This window comes from Hippichthys cyanospilos, chromosome 13, assembly GCF_059441005.1.
Source record: "Hippichthys cyanospilos isolate Australia breed blue-spotted pipefish chromosome 13, RoL_Hcya_1.0, whole genome shotgun sequence".
NCBI classification, from domain to species: Eukaryota; Metazoa; Chordata; class Actinopteri; order Syngnathiformes; family Syngnathidae; genus Hippichthys; species Hippichthys cyanospilos.
This window is the reverse complement of record NC_142381.1, coordinates 11,415,324-11,436,779: the sequence shown is the minus strand read 5'-3', so window position 1 is coordinate 11,436,779 and position 21,456 is coordinate 11,415,324. Positions and strand designations below refer to the sequence as shown.

General features: G+C 39.8%; 2 protein-coding genes, 1 long non-coding RNA gene and 1 other non-coding gene across 13 annotated transcripts; 1 reads left to right on the top strand and 3 right to left on the bottom strand.

The window, feature by feature from the left end:
* Positions 1-1,308: 1,308 nt before the first annotated feature.
* bod1l1 (biorientation of chromosomes in cell division 1 like 1) lies at positions 1,309-15,790 on the bottom strand. Of its 6 annotated transcripts, none has more exons than XM_088430976.1 (26): positions 15,606-15,790; positions 14,437-14,561; positions 14,143-14,333; positions 13,583-14,029; positions 13,242-13,385; positions 13,004-13,149; positions 12,265-12,361; positions 11,842-11,968; positions 11,714-11,768; positions 9,615-11,103; positions 8,977-9,032; positions 8,687-8,783; positions 8,499-8,597; positions 8,389-8,429; positions 8,259-8,301; positions 7,948-7,997; positions 7,792-7,861; positions 7,260-7,312; positions 7,123-7,192; positions 7,011-7,045; positions 6,760-6,922; positions 4,858-5,970; positions 4,623-4,784; positions 4,397-4,532; positions 3,566-3,637; positions 1,309-3,426 (listed from the first exon to the last, which is right to left on the bottom strand). In XM_088430976.1, exons 1-26 carry the CDS (start codon positions 15,720-15,722, stop codon positions 3,279-3,281), a joined length of 5,346 nt encoding a protein of 1,781 aa, XP_088287102.1. In that variant the 5' UTR covers positions 15,723-15,790; the 3' UTR covers positions 1,309-3,278. The 6 variants fall into 6 exon arrangements, with proteins under 6 accessions (XP_088287102.1, XP_088287103.1, XP_088287104.1 ...); XM_088430977.1 differs by having other exon boundaries at positions 7,123-7,189; XM_088430978.1 differs by having other exon boundaries at positions 7,272-7,312.
* LOC148413848 (uncharacterized) lies at positions 15,207-21,429 on the top strand. The gene is made up of 3 exons (XR_015867570.1): positions 15,207-15,372; positions 17,507-17,624; positions 21,116-21,429. It is a non-coding gene; the product is annotated as an uncharacterized LOC148413848 (long non-coding RNA).
* trnal-aag (transfer RNA leucine (anticodon AAG)) lies at positions 16,358-16,439 on the bottom strand. Its single transcript has one exon. It is a non-coding gene; the product is annotated as a tRNA-Leu (tRNA).
* Positions 16,984-21,435, bottom strand: aurkb (aurora kinase B). 5 transcript variants are annotated; one of them, XM_088430982.1, is made up of 9 exons: positions 21,292-21,435; positions 19,671-19,709; positions 19,477-19,552; positions 19,350-19,395; positions 18,983-19,174; positions 18,571-18,709; positions 17,748-17,896; positions 17,481-17,655; positions 16,984-17,327 (listed from the first exon to the last, which is right to left on the bottom strand). In XM_088430982.1, exons 1-9 carry the CDS (start codon positions 21,316-21,318, stop codon positions 17,154-17,156), a joined length of 1,017 nt encoding a protein of 338 aa, XP_088287108.1. In that variant the 5' UTR covers positions 21,319-21,435; the 3' UTR covers positions 16,984-17,153. The 5 variants fall into 5 exon arrangements, with proteins under 5 accessions (XP_088287108.1, XP_088287110.1, XP_088287112.1 ...); XM_088430984.1 differs by lacking the exon at positions 21,292-21,435 and adding an exon at positions 21,081-21,203; XM_088430986.1 differs by lacking the exon at positions 21,292-21,435 and adding an exon at positions 20,806-20,940.
* Between the last annotated feature and the right edge of the window lie 21 nt (positions 21,436-21,456).

Sequence of the window (21,456 nt, the reverse complement as noted above, 5' to 3'; positions counted from 1 at the left end):
CATTTATCAATCTGTATTCCCATTATTTTTAAAACGTTAATTTTTATCGACCAGAAGGCAACCTTAAACTAGCCCTTTCAAAAAGGCTTTCATTATATAGGCACTACAGACTATGCATTCGTTCAAGGGGTTTGGTATAAAATATTTAGACATTTTCTGTAATTGTTATATTTAGCACTCGCGTTGTGCGTGTACTAACTTGCTGTTACTTTGTTCTCCACGTTGAACATTTTTCTCCTGCGTGGCAGAGAGCCATTTTTTTATATAAAAAAAAATCACAAGCATTAAATAGCCCGTATAATTGAGAAATTCAAACGAATTGTTTCATTAAAAAGCAATTCGAATGCAATCATTCTAAATCAAAATGAGGTTTTTTTTAATAATAAAATAACCACCTTTCATTAAAAAAATACAAGGCCTAACTGCGCGTTAACGTTTCTATACTTTTTTCTCATCGACTCAACTATAGTGCCATTTAAAATATTTTAAATGATACTATAACAATAGATGCACCAGAAGAAAACTACTTGATGAGCAATTCAGTGTTCCTTGATATTTAAAAATAGCTAGAATGGAGTACAAAAATATTTTTTTACTTTCGTTTGACGGATTGCCAGAAAAACAAGACTGACCTTAAAAATTGTGTATATATCACACGATAAACATGGCATTATAAACCGACTCTAAAAATATTCATTAAAAAAACGTTCCACGTCACTTGCGCATAAAACAAAGAAGCCATGCAAGTTGTAAAAAGCGTTAAAATGACGCAAGATCTAGGGAGACATGCACGCACAAATTAATGCCGACTGATTTTGAATTTGAAATCAATTAAATCGAAAATTATACATTAACGACAGGATAGAACGAATAGAACAATTAAATTTTATCTTCATTTGTCTTATTTGGTCAACTCGTTTGCCGTCCATTGTAAAGTAACTTGGAGAAAATAAAATCCTGGATGTCATATTTTATTTAGCTGTATCCGTCAAGAAATTATACTACAAGCTCCCTCCGAGTCACAATAACCTATTTTGCATGCACTCGTTTGATTTACAACGGCACATCGTTAGTTTTCTATACTATAATCATCAAATAAACTAAATAATTTGATATAGTGATCGAATGCATTGCGAATCGTGACGTGTGTCCAAGTTTTGCAGGCAAAATATTTAAACACCGTCACTGTTACTGTATTGAATTCTTTTTGCTTTGAAAACGTTCCTGTTGACACGATGTAGCTTGTGCATGTAAATCAGGTTAGTTTTTGTGAAATGAGGTCTTTTAAAAATGTTTTGACCAAGGATAATTGATTAATGCACTTTTTTATTATTGCCAAAGAGGGTCAGGATGTACTTCACAGAAAAAATAGGCTTGTAGAGTAATTAAATTAGGAAAAAAAACTTTGCTTTATTAATAAAACCAGAATTTTTAGTAAAAAATATATATTTTTATGAAAACATTTTGACATTGGGAACAGCAAAAATAGCGAAGGTTGTTGCAAAACAATTAACTGCGTAGTTTTGTCTTACTTTCATAAGTTGGGGTTTGATCCCCAGGAGAAAAAATAATTATAACATTAATGTGTTGTAAATTTCGGGAAATGCAAATTTCATAACAACGTAATTTAAGACAATCAAGTGACTTAACTGTCCTGCAGACAAAAGGGCTCCATCTGCTGGTTAAAAAAACGTTTTTTTTTCTTTTAAACATGCTTGAAAGATGAGACGTTTACCCATAATGGCTCTGCCGGGAAACAGTTTATAGGGGTGGATTCTTTTTTTTTTTCCGTTACCCTCTCGCTGCAGAGACATGATGCCTTAATATCCAACAACAACAACAACAACAACAATAATAATAATAATAATAATAATAAGCAGCTCCCTGCCAGCTGTACAATGAGGAAATCAACTTCAATGACATTAGGCCAAAGGGAGCCCGAACCTATTTTTTTCTCCTAACCTTCTTGAATCTTGTAATTTAAATCTTGTGATTTTAAATGAAACGTGCTTGAGCATCGCCATGAAAACGCCCCTGTTAACCTACTTTTTTTTTTTTTTTTTTACATCTCCCCATAAGCACACCCTCATCTTTTTAAGAGAATTGCTGCTAAATTGTGTTCAGATGGAGCAAATGGGGGCGGTGGAAGGGGTGGGACGGGATGCTGGGGGATGCTGCCAAGACCCATTAGTAATAAATGCCCCCCCATAAAAAGAATTTCTCACCAAATATCCTATCATCCCCATCTGGATGGCACACTCAATCAAGCTCAAGGCTGGAAAGTGGGAGAAAAGGCAAGGGAAGCAGCCTTTTAAGTGAGCCGGGATTTTTTTTTTTTTTTTACTGCTTGTATTCCTGAAGAGGAATTTTGCTTGCATGCCATGAAATTGAGCCCCCCCCCCAAAAAAAAATAGAACACTTAATACAGTAAAAGGAGGCCGACTTGGACGCCATTCAAAACGTATGCTTCTAGAGTCCCATTATTCTAAGAAAATTTAAGGGTGGGGAAGCTTTTGCCTAAAGGGGCCATTTCAGTTAGACAGCCCACTAGGTAGGGGGAATACTAATTTGAGAAAACATCTAAAAAAAAAAAATCAAACCAGTGGATATAAAACAGCTCTGTTCAAGGGACATGACATTTGTGATATGTAAAAAATAAATAATGAAAATACGTTGAATTGAGTTAACAAGCTGGCTTGATTGGTTAATTCTTTGCCACATCCCACTTATGAGGTGTGCAACTTTGTGCTGCTACATTGGATTACTGGATTTTTTTCAATGGAGTTGTACAGTTATAGAAAAGAGTAGTGGCGTGGGTAAGTCATGAAATGTTTTAGTTTGGTCTATTATTTTTCTCTTATCACTACGACCCGGCATTTCAACATGTGTGTGTAGACTTTTTATAACCACTGCATGTCGAATTAAATGAAAAAATACTTCCTGTGGAACATAAGTCAAACTTCGAGAAGGAGATCTTCAGTTAAAACATGACCGCATACACCATTTTGAGCTCGTTTATAATAAAGTGATAATCATCCAACATGGTAATAACAAAAAAGTAAATATATATAAAAATAACAAGTAAAAGACTGAACATTTTTGTCATTCACAGAATGAATACTTCACTGTAAAAATGATGTTGAAAAATCCTTAGGCTTGTTTGTGACTTTCATTAATACTATGCGAGCACTTGCAACAAAAAGGAATGACAGGAGTGTGATTGAAAGGGGGGGGGGGGGTACTCACCTGCCCCCGCCGCCCCAACACCAATAGAAGCTTTAGTTTGAAATCTGCACTTGGCTGCTGCGTTTCCCTCGTTTGGCCGGGGGCTCGTCTGACTTCTGCCCGCCTCGTGTTCGCGCAGCATTGGGGCTGCCCTCCAGTTTGCGAGCCCCCTTGGTGGCGGGCGCTTGACCCCTGCTCCCACTGTGACGGCAATATGGAAAAAAAAATGCTTCGCGGTGACAAAACGCGATAAGCCAAGTGATATCCTGAAAGATTTGCAATGTCGAAAAGCAAGCACACAATGTGAAAGTCGCAGCGTGCGGTTTGAAGAGCAACTCACCGAGCAGCGGCCGGACTCTGGTCTTTGCCGCTCTGCCGACTGGCCCTCGTGGAAGGTTTGCTCGGCTTATTTCTGGAAATGAGAAAAAACAAATATGACACTCCTGCCTGCCGTAGCCTAATATTGCCAAAACGTTTTAGCAAGACGCAGTACCGTTTCAAGACACTTCAAAAAGCAATCATTCAAATGTATTAAATTAACACCAAGCGCATATTGGTCTTGTGCACCTGGATGAGTTTTCCCTCTGGTAATTTACTCAACTTTGCGCAAGGTAGAATTAGGCAAAGACGAAACCAGCAGAGTCTTGGCCAATCCTGACGTTATTTCTTATTTGCATTAAGGATCAGAGCGGGAGAACTAAATGTAAAACATGTCTATCATGCCTGGGTCAATTTACTCTCTATTGCGCGATATCTATCAGCGTACTGGGTGGAAGGTTTGTTTACGATGGCAGCACAAACCTTAGTATCACAGAAACTACGCTTAATACAAAATCAATAGTACAGGCAACTTTGCTCATATCTGCGGATGTCGAATGTTCATATGTTGAGGAGCAAATGTACATTATTTTGTGATAAAATAATTCAGGAGGATTGTCACGTTGTCAAATGTAGACCAAATCCAATAATATTATAAAATTTAAAAATATTTTGAAAATGACCCATCCATCAAGCTATTCATCTATTGTCATAATTTGTTCGTTTCATTTATTTTAAGAATAATTCCAAAGGATTGATCGCACAATATTTACACTCCCCCGTCTTCCAATAGCTGTGATGACAGCGAACACATCCTCCTAAAAATCATCAGTGTATTGCATAAGATAATCACCTTTCAGCTTCCAAACGCGACGCCAAGCGTGTTGTCGCTCTGCCTTTCGTTTCTTTGCCGTCGTCCTTCCCTGCGCCGTCCTCATCCTCGTCATTCTGCCCCGCCTCCTTTTCACGTGCCGTTTTCTCTTTTTTATCTGCCAGTTAAGACCCGAGATATGAACTTTAAGTGACACCCTCCTTTGTTCTTAGGTCAAAATCACCCCCGAGGGACAAAAAAGAAGAACCTGTGTCCTCTGAGGACGCCGCGGCCTTCGGGGGTCTTCCCCTCCGAGCGGGCTTCTTGGGAGTGGGATCTTGCTGCTCGACGACCTGAAGACATTCACCGTCAGGTTTCTTCTCACTGCCGCTCTCCTCCTTTGCCTCCTTGTTGACTTCGGAGGGAGTAGCTGAAAAAGCATTCAACGATTTTAAAAATCATAAATCAAACTAACAAGGCTGTGTGAAAGTTCTGTCCCTCACTTGTGTCCTTTATTCCCTCCTCCTGTGTGTCCTTGATGGCCTCTTCACTCGTGTCCTTTATTCCCTCCTCCTGTGTGTCCTTGATGGCCTCTTCACTCGTGCCCTTTATTCCCTTCTGCTGTGTGTCCTTGATGGCCTCTTCACTCATGTTCTCATCAGTAGTGTCAATTCCGGCTTCCTTACTTGAGTCTTTAATTCGTTCCTCACTGGGGTCCGTAGATGATTCCTCACTAATGTCCTTTGTGCTCTCTTCATTAACATCCATTGTGGCTTCCTCATAAGGGTCCTTGGTTGCATCCTCATTGGTGATTTGGATGGTTTCTTCTCTTGTATCCTTTGCCGCTTCCTCACTTTTATCATTTGTAGCCTCCTCATATTTTACTTGTATGGTCTCCTCACTTGTGTCCTTTTTACCCTCCTCACCAGCGTCTTTTTCAGCCTTCTCACTTGTGTTGATGGTTTCTTCGCTTGTATCCTTCACCACTTCCTCACTTTTAAAATTTGAGGCCTCCTCATAGTTTACTTGCATGGCCTCCTCGCTTGTGTCCTCCTTATCCTCCTCATTTGCGTACTTTTCAGCCTCCCTACTTGTGTTGTTGAGCGTATCTTCACTTGCGTCCTTGATGGTCTCCACACTTGTATCCTTCACCGCTTCCTCCTTTGCGTACTTTTCAGCCTCCTTATTTGTGTTGTTGAGGGTATCTTCACTTGCGTCCTTGATGGTCTCCACACTTGTGTCCTTCACCACTTCCTCCTTTGCGTACTTTTTAGCCTCCTTATTTGTGTTGTTGAGGGTATCTTCACTTGCGTCCTTGATGGTCTCCACACTTGTGTCCTTCAACATTTCCTCCTTTGCGTACTTTTCAGCCTCCTTATTTGTGTTGTTGAGGGTATCTTCACTTGCGTCCTTGATGGTCTCCACACTTGTGTCCTTCACCGCTTCCTCCTTTGTGTTCTTTACAGTCATATCACAAGTGTCCTTGATGGCCTCCTCATTTGATGCCTCCTTACTTGTGTCCTTCAGATCCTCTCCAGAAATGTTTTTGATCGTCTCATCTCCTTCTTGAGGTTCTCCAGTTTTTCTGGATTTCCTCTTCTTCACTGCAGGTTCATCTGAAAAATAACACCTCATAATTTCCATTTGATAAGAGTGCAATCTTGTGATCTGAAGTAGTTACAAAAATCAATAATTCAAGAGGTTGAGCTGAAATGTAAACAAAACTAGATTCTATTTCTCCGTTAGTTGCCAGATTTAAAGGGATGTTAAACTTATTTCGCCATGCTATACATGTCACAATAATTCTCTACAATCTACAATTTTCAGTAGTAAAAAGTCAACATATTTCCTATAATTAATTCCGTAACTAAATTATCTTTCATGTACAGTATTTTAAAAAGATATTTTTCCTCTTCTGTCGACTGAAACTGACACATATAGTAACGGCGCAGGCAACAACCAATCGAGACACAGCTCTTGAATGTCATGTAACCAAAGTCAGAAAACTGCTGAGCTGTGATTGGTTGTTACCTATGTGTTGAGCACATGTGATGTTATTTTCACTGTACAGGCAAGTAGAAAAATGTGTTTTCAAAGGCAAAAGGTCATGAAAAATAATTTTGTTGCTACATAAATTAAAGATGTAATTATTAAATTGTACGGCTGAAAAACAGTTTTAAAAGTTTAGAATTTAAACTTATGTAAAAAAATTGAAGGAAACTTTTTTGTTTGATTAATACCCGAATAGAACTGAATGAAACATAAAAGACTTTAACTTCTGACATAGATTAATATTTTTTCTATAATTTTTTGTGGCAAGAATGTATTAAATACACTACTGAATATATTTAAATAAAAAGCAATTGCAGACTGGATTGTAGTTTTCTGGACCGTGTCCTTCCTACCAGCAGGGTTTCCTTTAGCTGCTGAACGTCTCCCTCTGCGACTCGGTGTCTGCTCCATCTTCTTCAACTGCTTTGGCGGCTCCTCCTCCACTTCTTCTACAGCTTTGGACGATCGTCCCCTGCGTGGAGTTTTCACCTCCGCAACCTTTGGCTGCTCCATTTCCTGCCAAAAAAAGAAAAAAAAAAGTTTTTTGTCCTCTTGAATAAGCCATCATTGAGTTAAATCTCTGTTGCCATTGAACGTCTCTGACCTCAGATGACAGTGCCTTCGCATCCTGATCTTCAACTGTTGAGCAATAATTTGAAAATATGACTTGGGCAAAGTTGCTGCATTTCGACAGTCGACCAGATTTGAATTATTACCGCATTCATTCACTGCTGCAACATTCTGACTGGAAAGCTTCCGTTTACGTCCGCCTCGTAGTCTTTCCTGCTGCAAAAGAAAAAAACATGTGACACCTGAACTATCAAGGATGGTCTGCTAGATGGGGAAGAGTTACTTTTTCAGGGACCTCATTATTTTTCTCAGGCTCAGGAAAGTTTCTGCTCTCTCCTGGGTAGGAAAGACAATGAAAAGATAGCCATTACGACCCGGTTCAACTGGGAATAATATTGACATCAAAAAATTGAACAAGGAAAACAAAGTTATAGATATGGCTGGGGAAAATGTTGACCAAGTTGAGGCAGTCCACTTTAAAGTTAAAAAAAAATTATCTGCCTTGAAGCTTCACAGAAAAAATGTTTCTACATGGATTACTACATGGACAATAAAGACTCCCTTCAAAATCTAATGGTGTCAGAAGTTTAGGATTATTTGTTTTTATTTTGGAGTGATGCATGCGGGATGTGATTGAAAATAATAAGTAGTTGTACCCAATCATTTCAATTCACGTTGAACTTTAGAGTGTTAAAAAATAAAATAAAAATGGAATATATGGTAATGTTTTTTGAGAGAGGGTGGCTGATTATTTGATGAAAAAACAATAAAATAAAGATTTGACAGTGACAGCCCAAATAACAAGAGTTACTCACGTTCTTGCTTGGTCAATCTTGCTTTACTCTCAAGTTCTGTGAGCACTCCTGAAGGTGAGCCAAGTTCTGCCTAAAGAAATTATAGTGAACAAGGTGAGGATCAGCAAGTAATGAAAGTTGTGAACTGTTTCTTTCCAGGAAAAACATCGAACTTACAGTTTCTTCATCACAATTCTCGTCCTCCTGTTTTTTCACATCTAGTTCATCTGATGAGGGGAAGGTGGCAAGTTAACAATTTATAAGTAAAAAATGACTTTATCTATATTGTAGCTATGTTCATAGGTAGTGGTGCAGAAATGCATTGCCTAGAGTGTTCGAATTTGTTTTTTAAACTTTCCTGTAAACGTGTTAGACAAAAAACTGTAACAGTGGTTTGTATATAACAAGATGGTGAGGAGCCTGTTGCTCTCGTGTTGGAACTTGTGGCCTGCAAGTGTATTCAATCCTTTATTTCAATTCGTACGTACCATTACTGACGTCCGTTTGCTCTTTGGCTAATACCTCCTCCACCTTTAATTCAGAGGAAGTGTATTACATTTTTTGTCTTTTTTTAATTACAGTAAAAGAAATGATGGTAAATTGCGGGTTGTTTCTCACTTTGGTGCTCGTTGTTGCTTCCACATCCGACAGTGTTTGCTCTAAATATGACACATAAGAATGTTATATCAGATGTAAAAAGAGGCGTTTCGCAAAACTGAAGTGCTAACCTTGTGGACTGGAAAGAGGATTTAAAGTAGCTGCCTCACATGGAGGTATAGAAGCATTTTCCTCCACACTTCCTGCACCTTCATCAGCAAATTGAATATCTTCAAATAACAAGTCAGGTCTCAAAAAATGATTATAGAAATCGGCAATAATATTCCAGAAACATGGAATATTAATCTTATTGATTTACCTTGTTCATCAACAGGTATTGCCGGTTTTTCCGCTGGCTCTCCAACGTTGGCTTCAAGTTCATTTAATGGAAGGTCATGTGGTTTGGTGTCACACTCCTGCATGTACACAAACAAACAAACAAACAAACACACACACACACACACAGAACAGTGCATGCATGTGAGCAATAGGACATGAGCAGTGACATTAAATTAAACTTTTAAATGTTTGAACTCAAGAGCAAGAATTAGAAGAAGGTAGAATGCAAAACAGCAAAGTAAAAGCGGTTGTGAAGCAAAGGCGATTTACCTGAAGGGAAGGCAGCAGAGGCATTTGACCACTTCCTGCATCCATTTTAGATTTATCTGGAACGAGGCAAACATCACAACCTGATTTAAGCGATGTGGCTTTTGTGTGAAATTTCAGGATGAACCTAACACTTTGTAACTTTGTGAGAATCAATTGTTTAAAATCTAAGATTGCCAAAATTATAAACGCTTGATACAGTTAAGACAAAGCTTTCAAAGAGACTGTTTGGATTGTCAAAACAGAGACAGGTTCAAAATGGCACCCTTTGTTCGTTTCTAAATGCTTGTAAATAGGAGCTAGAGATTTATACTAGGGACATGGACAACCCTTGACACCCGCTGGTTAAGCACTGGACTTATCTCGGCACTAATGCCAACCGGCAAACTGAAAGGAAGCTTTTTTTTTTTGCTTAATTTTTACCCCAGATAGTTATGTGAAAATTGTGTTCCACGACATTGCAACGGCGATTGGAGTTTGATTGATTGTTCAGCCCTTATTATAGGATTAAAGATAGTCAAATAAAGTTCACCTTTATATGTTATCATTCATTTTAGGTTCATCCGGGCAAAAATAAATAAATAAATAAAACAAGGCAGTGAGGGAGCAATGTTATTTGGCTATCAAATAATATAACTTACCCTCACTGTTCAATTTGTCATCATCAATCTTCACAGTCTGGCACGTAAAGGCTAACAATCCAGAAGGATCTTCTTGTGGATTCTGCTTGTCCTCTTCCGCCTCCCCCTTCAGTCCATGACTCATGAAGCTGTCGGGGTCCATGGAGAGCAGCGTGAGGGCCGCCTCTTTCATCTTCATGTCTGCGTCCTGAAGCGTCTCCTGCAGTACAGTGTGTTGTCCACCATCCGCCACGAGGAGCCCGGTACCCATGGCCGAGGTGCACACGTCCATCAGCGTCAGCAGGGCGTCAGCCTCCGGAGGCACGACGGGCATTTCCCGCGCTGGCGGTTCGGCAACCGGTTCCAGGTGTGCCGCTTGCACTGGTGCCTCGTCAACCTCAAGAGACACGCCGGACTTGTTCACTTTTTCTTCCCTGGGTGCTCCTTTCTCCTCGTGGCTCTCCTCTTTCTTCTCTTTCTTGTCCACTTTTTTCTTGGTGCTCCGGCAGTCAGGCTCTTCAGAACTTCTCCTCTGTTCCTTCACAGGTCCCTCTTTCTTTTTCTCCTTCTCAGGCTTGATTGCACCCGAAGTACCACGGTTGTCCAAACCGTGAGTTTTCTTATCAGTTTTTGATGACGTGTGAGACTTGGGCTCTTCTCTGGTTTTTGATTTTGCCACTGTTTTTCCTTTTTCTGTTGGCTTGATTCTTTTAGGGGACTTGTCACTGTCGGTGGAAGTTTTGTTCGTCTTCTCTTTGTTTTCTGTTTTTAGTTTGGGCTTTTCCGCTTGCCGCTCTTCACTGTGGCTCTTGGACCTTTTCAGGACATCTTTGGAGTGTTTCTCCTTCTTCTTGCTGCTGTCAACTCCTTGTGCAACCTCAGGCCAGTCCTCTAGGGAACCAGCAGAATCGGGGCGGGGCACTTGCTTTGAATCACTTTTTGCTGTTTTATCTCCTTTGTTCTTTTCCTTCTCTTTTATCTTGTCTTTATCTTTGTCCTTCTCCCTACTCTTGTCCTTGTCAGTAGACTGGGCCCGCATCTTCTTGCCCGAAGTCTCGTCAGTCTCAGGCACAGGCGTCTTCTGTTCTTTTGTACTTATCATTTTCTTCTCATTTTTCATTTTCAGCTTTTTCTCGCCTCTCTCATCAAAGGACGTCTTGGCTGTGACGCTGTCCTTGTGCTGGGATTCATCGCCTTTCTTCTCCTGCTTCTGTTTCACCTTGGGAAAGTCCTCGGATGCGGCACGTTCCTTCTCTTTGCGCTCCTTACGGAACAGGCGGTCAAACTTCCCGACGGAGCGCTGCCTGAGAGCCTCCTGCGAGCCCAGCTCCAAGTCCAAGATGAAAGAGTGCGTGCGATTTTTATCAGGGAGCTTCTTTGCGTCGGCGGAATCTTCTGAGATGCCACCACTCGAGCTTAATCTTCTGTGACTCTCGTCAGGTACTGAAGACTCAGACAGATTTCTCACCAGCTTCTGGTGAAGGCTGCGCAATGGGGCTGATTTTACTTCCTGAAAAGGACAGAAAAGTTACAACTCATCAGCTCTATTTTCTATTTTCAGCTCTCAGTAGAAAGTTGGAGCCTGTCCTAACTGACTTCTGGGCGATAACATATCAGCAAACAACCCTTCACTCTCTTAATAACATCTACGGATGATATATGAGGCTTCAAAGCACATAAAACAAAACATTGAGCCAAGATTGAACTCAAAATCTCCTAACTGCGAACCAGACGAACCAACTTCGCCAATACATCCAGGATTTCTGCAAGCACTAAGAAATCTTATTTAATTCCATTTTTTATAAAATTTTAAGTAAATTTTGGGCCCACGTTCTACCATATACTGTATAAAGATTCACAAGCATTTACACATTTACACTCATGATTAATCGGAAAATAACAAAATAAAAGTGGGCAAGAATGTTTATCTAACACACATATGGTGCTATCTCTTTGTTAATTAAAACAGTAGAGGCAGTTGATGACAAGGGTGTATTACACCCCTTGTATTTCACGTTTTTTTTTTTTTTTTATTTGACTCATTTGACTTTTTTGCCTGAACGACGGAAACCCTAATTATTATTTCCTGTTTAGTGTTATCAATGATGGCGGTAACATACTGATTTCTTAGATGTTTCTCCTACTTCTTTTTTCTTGCTGGTCACATCTTCTTTCCTGAACAAACAAATATGAGGATAAACAATTAAAAAAGGGAACCTGGCATCCATGAGTAATCTTTTGCACTGACCTGGAGTCGAGCTTCCTTTTCCTGCTAAGAGCAACTTTTTTCTCCAGAACTTTACGCTCTTTTCGGGCTTCTTTAGCTCGGGGTGTCTCGAGCCCAGTGGCCAAGTTGCTCTTTTCTTTTTTCTGATCTGTGGAGCGACATGACGACCAAGTACTGAATGGTTTTTCTCAAATGAGATTGACAACAGATACAACATTTTTAATCGTCACAAGAGATTAAAGGAAAACCAGTAAGTCGTCTTATGACAAAAGTCCAAACCATACTGATTTTATTTTTAATGATGTGACGACAGTTGGAAGTACAAACGTTTGAAAATCAATCTATGAGCTGTAGTCAAACACAAAACATATCGGACCCGATAGCAGTAGAAGCAGAAACGCAAACCACCAAACCGACGATAGAGGAACTATTCCAAGTAGATACCTTGTTCTTCAGACTGTGCTGCTTTCTGCTTGCGCTTCTCCTCCATCCGTTCGCGATTTTGCTGCCGTTTGAGCAGACGTTCCTCTTTGTCCTTGGCCTGATGAGCGCATTGAAGACATGCACATAGTGATACTAGACATAGGCTGATATAAGATTCTGACAATGTGATAACCATGAGCTAAAATATCAAAATTGTTAAAATTACAGCCGTATTTTTTCCAGTGAAAACAATCTATTTTATTTCTAAACAATGTATTGAATATTTGATACATTAAGAAACGTGTACCATGTTTAGTATAATTAATTAATCAATAAACTTTATTCTTGGATTGTAATTGTTCATAGCAAATCACAATGCCCAGTCATTGACAAGCTATTTTTAAGACAAAGACATCATCTTTATCCTCCATGCATGCCAAGGTTAAAAAAATATATATATATACAAACAAATAAATCGATAAAAAAAAAATAAGAATTTTCAGAGGCGGCTTGTTGAATCACTCTGCAGGCAGCCAATCATATTCTGCTCCATTTAAATGCCCACTTTGTTAGATTAAGCAAAAACCGAAAAGCGCTGATTACTGGTTATCGACAGTATTAGCGATTATTGAAATCTTGACGTTTTATGACCATGGCAAACAGTCAAACCGTTTATCAGCTCATGCCTAGGTAAACCCTAACGCAATAAAGAATATCAGATTTATTATGTTGTTTGAAGATTCCTTTGAGTCTAACTCACCGCAGATCTTCGCCGTTCCTCCACAGTTACCTCATCATCCGAGTCGCTATAGTAACGAGAGTACAGGAAGGGCTTGTGCACGTAGGCTTTGCGGCGAGGTTTACTGTCTTTGCCTTCTCCTGCCTCCTCGCTTGTTTCTCTCTTTTCTGAGCACCATAAAAAAAATTGAATAGAAGGAAAACATGACGCAAGTTTATTGTGTTTACTACAGTCAAAAGAACAAAAAAAGTGAAACTACCAGGTGCATGCTCTCCTTCAGAAGACTCGGACAAAGGCTCCTCATCCTCGCTTTCTCCTTCAAATGACGACAGATCGCTGGTGTGCACGGAACTCACGGTGATGTCACTCAGACCGTCCAAGTCGGAGTCCTCCAAAGAATACTCTGCCAATCATGACACCACATCTTATGAAATACTGACAAGTACACAATATTGGAACTAAAAATCTTAGATATAAAAAAGGCTTTTTAAACACATTCAATGCAATTTCTAATACACTGAAATGAATAAATTGCCACAATACCACGTTAGCTTAGAAATTGTGAACTTCTCACTGAAAATGAGCAAAAGAGTCACGGACCTTCCTTTATCCTCTGTTTGGCTTTCTGTTTGGCCTGATAGCTATCTTCCTCCTGTTTTTCTTCTGAAGGTTTCCCACTAGATTTACTGCCCACTTTTGGTTTCTCCTCAGTCAGCTCTTCAACTCGCGGCTCTTCCTCCTCCATTTTTATCTCCTCCGTGGAGATTTCCTTCTCAACTTCCATCTGTTCCGGAGGGTCATCAGTCTTTACCTCTAAGTCCTGGACCTCGGACTCCAGCTTTTGTTCGTCTGTCTCTTCCTGCTCGGTCGTCCTGTCTTCCTCCTCATCAAGACTCATGTCCTGCTCGCCATCATCAGCGGGCTCATCAAGAGCTTTGCAACTCTTCTCGGTGGACTTGATGTTGGCCTCCTGGTTCAGAGAGGTGATGGTGTCTAGGATGGACATTGCGTCTGTGGCAGCAGTGGACGTCGGCACGGATGTTGAGGCTGCACAATAACAGTTGTGAGTAACTACAGCAAAAAAAACTCTATTTGACCATACAACCTCACTCTGACAGTGGACGGATGAGTAGAAGACTGAAGGACGTCAGCAAACTTACCCTGCTGTGGGACAACGACATCCACTTTGGTGTCCGTCAAGGCAATAGGGTCTGGCGGCTCCTCACTGCTGGTGCCAGGTGAAAGAAACTGGTTAACCACTTTCTCCACCTGCGGCCTGAAGATGTGGTTGACTTTAGGATCCACCACCTGGGCGACAATTCTGTCCACTCCCTGCTCCAGCATGCCGGATCTAAGAAGGACAGCTTGCTTTGAGTTTTGTCAAGTTTCATTTCCAATTTGAACAGCCAATGTGTTAAAAAAAGAAAATAATAATAAAATTAAAAAAAACTTACTGCAACACAAGCTGCCTGATGTTGTTTCGCAACTGGTTTTTGTTCAACTGGGGGCTCCATGTGTGATTTGAGAGATGATTGGAGACAAAGTTGTCCACTCGTTGTTTCAGGTTCAGATAAGCCGGCTGCAAAAGAGATGGAGAGATTTAATGGTGCGTGTGTGTGTGCGTATTTAAACATCATTTTGGTGTCGATGTAATAATATTCATACATACGTGTAACATAAATCAATTGCTAAAATCTGGTGTGGTTAACTGTTGCATTGCCAATAATTTAAATTTCCTGAGAAAAGGTAAACTGTTTTTGTGCTTTCAAATGAGTTTGCAATTTAAAGATTTAAGCACATTTTTTGAAACACGTGCTGGGTGGCTGTTTTTAAATCATCAATTTCCCTATTGTTATGATTTACTGCCACTTAGCGATAATAACATGCAATAATAACATGAGAAAACATTGCTCAAAAAGCAAAATTACCATTAATTAACTACAAATATGTCTTTGCCATTTATCCATTTCATAAATGTTTTCGAATGCACCTGTTGCTGTTCATACAACAGAATAAGATCAGGCAGTCTGCGAGTATCATTAACTCTTATTTTCGAGTACTGTGTTCCCCGAAGAGCCTTTTTGTGACATTTTTCTTGAGTGCTGAGCCGTGAGATTTTTTGGGACGTAAATTCGGTAAAGTCGGTAAAGTTTGAGGACGACCACTGCTTAGGAGGACATTGGCATCATATTTTTTCCAGTTAATCAATGTATTATTGTATACGCCTAAGAGCATGAGTTAGCTTTTAACGCGGCAGTTTTAACGTAATAACGACAAAACAGCCTCACAGAGGAACAGTTAGCTCAGTGCCAACGTCACTATCGAACCACGCTTTAAAAGAACCTGGGCGACATTCACAGTCACAATGACGGGATACCGCTGGCAGCAATGTGAGTATAGTAACAAAAACAAAAACAAAAAAGACCTTACATTGACATTATGGTATAACTTGATTTCGTCGCGATTAGCAGTACACAACTAGTACTTTGGCAGCCGTACAGACAGTTATTGATATCTTAAAAAAGTAAAATCTAATTATATGCATTTAAAACAATAAAATGCACACAAAAACGTCAAACTAAATACTTTATTTAGGTTGTATTCGTTCCGTTAATGCCGTTACCTTAGTGTCGACGTCTGCGAGGCAGTCTCTCCTGAACTTGTCGAAGAGTCCTTGTGTTTTTAAGTGATTGACGATCATGGACACCAGCTGCGGATCACCTGGTGGTAAACCCGCCATGTTAAATTACACAGATAATGTTGTAAAGAATTTGAGCATGTCGGGGGCAAACCCGGGTTTTTTGTGTATACACAGCGATGTGAGCGGTTTTAACCCGGAAAAGTTTAAATACAAACATTTTGGTGAACCGGAACTACACCGGCGACTTCCTTTCTGCGAACGATCGCTGTTACTCGTTTTAAAATTAATGACAAGATAATCTAATTTAACAAACTAAAATTTACATGCATGATTTAATTTTATTTTAATATTGAGGCATTTAAATAAACAGCGGAATATTCACTAAACAAATATAAAGCCTGTTGTTTTTTATTAATGTAACTGAATTTGGTTAAACCTGAATAACCAATTATTTTTCAAAAGCTTAATGTATAAAAAGACAGACAAATATTACGGCACTGTTAATGTAAATGACCGAGGTGCCAGCGGGCCCCCATGCAATCGAAAAGCAACCATTTTGTTATGTTCTGACCCTGTCATCTATTTACTTTGACGACCTCTAGCGCTAGTACAGAGCACCGAAGTTAAAAAAAAAAAAATGTTTTGGAAACCGACATGCCCCTACGTAGAAATACGTATATATGTGAACGGATTTTCAGTAGAAGCTATTAATTTCATTACACGAAAATGTGTCATGGCAGCGGTGGGATTCGAACCCACGCCCCCGAAGAGACTGGAGCCTTAATCCAGCGCCTTAGACCGCTCGGCCACGCTACCGTGAATGACCCGGTAGATAAACTGGTAAAAGTAAAGTATTATTGTGCAACGGACACACCAAACATGTTATGTAGTAGGATATGGAAAGTGCAATGCATTAACGGTGCTGAGCTAGTGCAGGTCCAGGTAGGTGTAGTGCAAATTAGTCCTGAAACATTAAAAAAAAAACTGTGTATGGTGGTTACAGGTAGTTCTTGGCAGCCATAGCCTTCTACTGTGAGGGAGGATGTTGAAAAGAGTGTGGCCCGGGTGGGAGGTGTCTGCCCCAGGTTAATCTTGAGGTCCATGTTGCTGAATCTTGCTTCATTCAGTTTTGTACAGAGCTGTTTTGACCTGACCAAACCGGTTGGGGTGGGGGGCGTTGAGTAATCTAACATTGGGGTCCTTCAATTTGCATGATGTACTTTTTTCTAGGTCCCCCTTAAAACCAACATCTTAACCATTAATTCAGTATGGAAAAAAAATTAAGACCATGAAAAAAAACTAGCAATACGATATGCAAAGTAAAAAGTAGTTATTGTGTTTGATGAATCCACATAAAATCGATGTTTGAATATTGTCATTTATTGGAATGCACCTGTAAATAAAACAGCACACTGTACAAGATAAAAGATGAAGAGTATACTGCTGAGCGCAAGCTGAAAATTTACTCAAAAATGCAGAACTCACGACAGTAACCATAGCAAAAGTGAAGCAAGCAGATTTGGACAGGCCTCACGAGGTTTTGGCGGGACAGATAGGCGGTAAGATGCGGCGCGAGTTTTCGCGGACCCACGAATGATCAATGACTTGCTGTAGCGGTAGACGGTCGGTGGGGCTGTGGCGAAGGAGCTTGCGGATCAGGTCCTGTGCACCCTCTGAGACAACGTTTGGGAACTTCAGGTCAACCTGTGGAATTCAATGATGGATTATAAACCCAGCGTGGATTCTAAAATTCGGCTTTTATGTGATGCATGGTTATCCTTCACAAACTTGAAGAGTATGTTGTCAAAAAGGTTAATCTTGTTGACTTGAGGGAAATAAAACGACTTCCTGGCCCACCTTCATAATTCTCTTGTATGTCTCAGAATGGGAGCTGGTTTCGAAGGGGGGGTTCCCCACAAGGCACTCATAACAGAGGACTCCGATACACCACAGGTCCACCTTCTCGCTGTGAGTGCGGCCTTCGATCATCTCTGGAGGGAGGTAATCCAACGTCCCACACATTGTGCGTCGCCTGCACAAATATTCATGCGGTACATGACAATTGTGGCATTTAAAAAAAAAAAAAAAAAAATAGCAATCTGTAATTTGATAGGTGTAGCATACCTGAGGGAAGGCGCATGAACGGACCAACCAAAATCCGCTATTTTTAGCTCTCCACGATAGCCGAGGAGTAGATTTTCTGGCTTGATGTCACGATGAATCACTTTCTTGGCGTGGCAGTACAGCAAAGCATCTGAAATCTCTTCCATGTACTTGGAACAAATATACATGCAGCAAAGTTTACAACTTGCTGATTGCTTATGAACTTATAAACAAGGTAATTATGCATAGTTAATGAAAAATAACAAAAAGATTTTGGTAATGAATGAGTGTTTAAAAAAATGAAACAAAATATTTGTGGATAAAACTAGAGTGAACAAGGCCAGTCTGCAAACAGTGACGAACTGTGTTAAATTGACACCAACAGGACCAACAAGGTGGTTGAGGATTCTATACTCTTATACACATTTGATATGCACTTTCTGAAAAGATATATAACATTTCCTAAATTACAAGAGAAAAAAAAGCTAACCAGCTAAGACGAATTGCATGCTTTTTGTTAAACTAGCTCAGGACCAGCTGAAAAATGTAACAAAAGTGGCTGTTTATATGTTTACATGTTACGATTAAAGTTAAATTTCTTGCAGTCTGCTAAATAAAAAGAAAAGTTTTTTTCCAACATTTCGCCCAAATCCTATATAGTCTCACTCTCATGAAACATTTAACCTTGGGAAGTTTATATCTCATCCCATCCCTAAAAACTAAATATTTGGGGGGGTGGTATTAAAGTCAGAATTGAACATAAGCACACTATAATACATGAGACGATGCTTCAAATCGACATTGACCAGACAATGGCACCTTAGGTCAAGGCACAATCTCTTACAGTGGCAGTCCGCTGGTCATCAAAGCGTCCGTATCGCTGAAGTTCTTTGTACAGCTCGCCACGTGGTGCATACTCAAGCACCAAAAACACTCTCTTGCGATCATGAAAATAGTTGTAAAAACGAAGGATGTTGGGATGCCTAAGAGGGGGGGGTAAAAAACAGAATCTATCAGTGCACAGACTTCAAATGTCTCTATATAACCCAAAAAGACAAAAACACAAAAAAAAAGATAATAGCCACTTGTGTTCATGACTTTTTTTTGCTGGCCACACTGCTTTTCTCATCAATGATCTTCCATCTGCACTAGTTAAGCCGAATATTTGGAACGGCGTGTGAGAAATTATGCTAGCATTGACCGATTGACGTCTCTGAAAAAAAACGAGGGATCACTGTACAACAGAAAAGACTTACTTAAGGTGGGCCTGAATCTCAATCTCTCTCCTGAGTTGGTGCTCCACACTCTCCTTCTCTATCTGTGACTTGAACAAGACTTTCAGAGCAACAATGGCTTGCAGCTTCTTCACCCTGGCAAGGTACACATTTCCAAATTTGCCCTTCCCCAGAGGACGACCGATGTCAAAGTCATCAATGGTGATTGCCTGCCTAAATAAAAAAAAAAATAAATAAAAAAAAAAATGATAAAAGCGGAAGGCAAAGTTAAAACAAAGATGAGACAACTGAATAACGTGAATGTTTTTTTTTTTTACTTGCTGGAAATGGATTTCAAAACAAAAACATGTACTGTACGTTTAACAGAAAACTGAAAAAGCACACTTACCTCGGAGCCAAACTCGAAGATGAACCAACACACTCTCTGACAGGTCCTAAAATTGATGTATACTTTATCAGCAAAGTCATTGTAATAATAACCACAGTGGCTTGTTTTTGAGAGATGTTTGCATTACCTGTGATGACATTTTTTTCTGCAACTAACCATGGTTTCACCTGAACACGCTGTGGGCCCGTCACCATGTTGGAAGTCTAGAAAAGAAAAAAAAGAACAGAACAAAAATGAATGAAGGAAGGAGATTTTATAATATAAGCAAAATGATGCATGATCTTAGTTTTGCAATACAAACAAAATTAGAAGTTATCTTACCGGTTTCTGGAAAGCCCTTGGCATGTGGTTTTCTTTATTCTACAAGGAAATGAATATTTATTACTTATCCAATCATTAATGATGAGTAGATGGATAGATGCATGGATATTTAAATGCGGCAGGCCATCTCGTAACATACGACTGTACTTTCACTAAGACTTAATGTGCACAGATCAAATGTATATTCATTTTTATTCAATTGTGATTTAATACAGGTACGTTACCCCAAAATGCCAATGTTTCTTTTATTCGCTTTTGCAGTCGTTACAAGCAGGCTCGCAGATAACTGCAATTTTCATTTCTTGTTGAAGGATTCTAATCATGAGCATTAAGGCGTATGTTGTCACTCGGAACAATGGTAAATAACGACTAGGCCGCAAACAACGCTGTAATCATCCAAAACAAGTACGTATACGTGTCTATAAAAACGACGAACGTAGACATGGGTCTTACGTCACGAGTATGTCTATGAAGAAGTTTTTTTTTGTTGTATTTTTTTTTCACGAGGTGTAAAGGATTTATTTTAGGCTCATTGGTTCATAACAGACGCTAACCCAGGGTCGGCAAACTGGCTAAACGCTCTATGAACAACGCAAAACTAATGACGGAGAGTTAGCAACATTGCTACGACATTATTTCACAACTGACATACAAGAAAAAAATACTAACCTGCATATTCGTGCCAAATGGTTCGTTTTATAGCGTGGCTTAACTCTTCAACCGAACTAATAGGGCCGCCAACTTTTTCAAAATGCCAAGACGGACGAATGTGGTTGGTTTGCGTGTCGCGCATCGAGAGCTCCCATTGGTCAGGACGGGCCGGAAGAAGAAGCGAAGAAGTACGTACGATCGCTTTAAATCAGGGGTAAGGAACGTTTACCTCTCCCACCTCACCGACCTGATTCAAATTCAGTTCAACAGCAAGTTCTGTGGAAGCCTGATTCCTATACTGATCATTTGAATAATTGTGTTGAAAGTGAGACACTTTGAAAATAGGCGTTTAGATCTTGTGTTAGCGTAGCTTTAAAAGTAATACAAATGATAAGATTTTCAACATAAAAATGCTCTCGTTTGTAGTATTTGACTTGTATTTTCACAAGTAAATACATTTTTAAAATAATAATAAAAAGCTCACCTCATATCCCCTCCACGGACAGTCAATTCAAATTACGCTGTTACTTTATCTGGAATAACTACATTAATAGGCAAAACTGTTTATATATAAATAGCATGGAAGCTATGTTTGCTTTTTACGGTTTGTGTCCAGTTTAGTTGCTAGTCAGTGTCGTGTGACGTCACAAGCCGAATTCTTTATTCGACAAAAAGAAATTCCTACATCAAAATGCCTTGACTGCTGTAAACATTCACTGTGTGTCTCGATAGAGATGTGACAAACGGTCTAAATCTTACATATTGTCCCTTTTGTGCACTTTTCCTGGTCAAAGATCATGGAATTCCAACTTAACAGAATGCAGCAATAGTCAACAAATCCATCCACCCCAGATTTGACTCCCCCCAGTCAATTTGTCTAGCGCTTCCGGAGGGATCCTATGATTTTCTTGGACAAACCAGGAAACAGTAACTCCAGCATGTCCAGAATCATCCCTGGGGCATGACGTACCTGCCCGGAACACATCACCTGGGACATATTGAAGAGGCATCCTGATCAGGTGCCTTATCCACATCTTCAGGCCCTTCTCAATGAGACCATTCATTGACCTTGTCACTAATATGCTAAATAATTTAATAAAACTCAATCCTGTGTCAAACGTTTTTTTTTTATAAT

Excerpts from the sequence above, each read along its gene's own strand:
- aurkb (XM_088430982.1), bottom strand. The coding sequence starts at position 21,318 with ATGTCCCAGGTGATGTGTTCCGGGCAG. Across the intron at positions 18,710-18,982 it reads GAGATTCAGGCCCACCTTAA|GCATCCCAACATCCTTCGTT; the intron begins GTAAGTCTTTTC and ends CCCCCCTCTTAG. Across the intron at positions 17,328-17,480 it reads CATACAAGAGAATTATGAAG|GTTGACCTGAAGTTCCCAAA; the intron begins GTGGGCCAGGAA and ends TGAATTCCACAG.
- bod1l1 (XM_088430976.1), bottom strand. The coding sequence starts at position 15,722 with ATGGCGGGTTTACCACCAGGTGATCCGCAGCTGGTGTCCATGATCGTC. Across the intron at positions 4,533-4,622 it reads GGCGTCCTCAGAGGACACAG|ATAAAAAAGAGAAAACGGCA; the intron begins GTTCTTCTTTTT and ends CTTAACTGGCAG. Across the intron at positions 3,638-4,396 it reads TCGCGTTTGGAAGCTGAAAG|AAATAAGCCGAGCAAACCTT; the intron begins GTGATTATCTTA and ends TCTCATTTCCAG.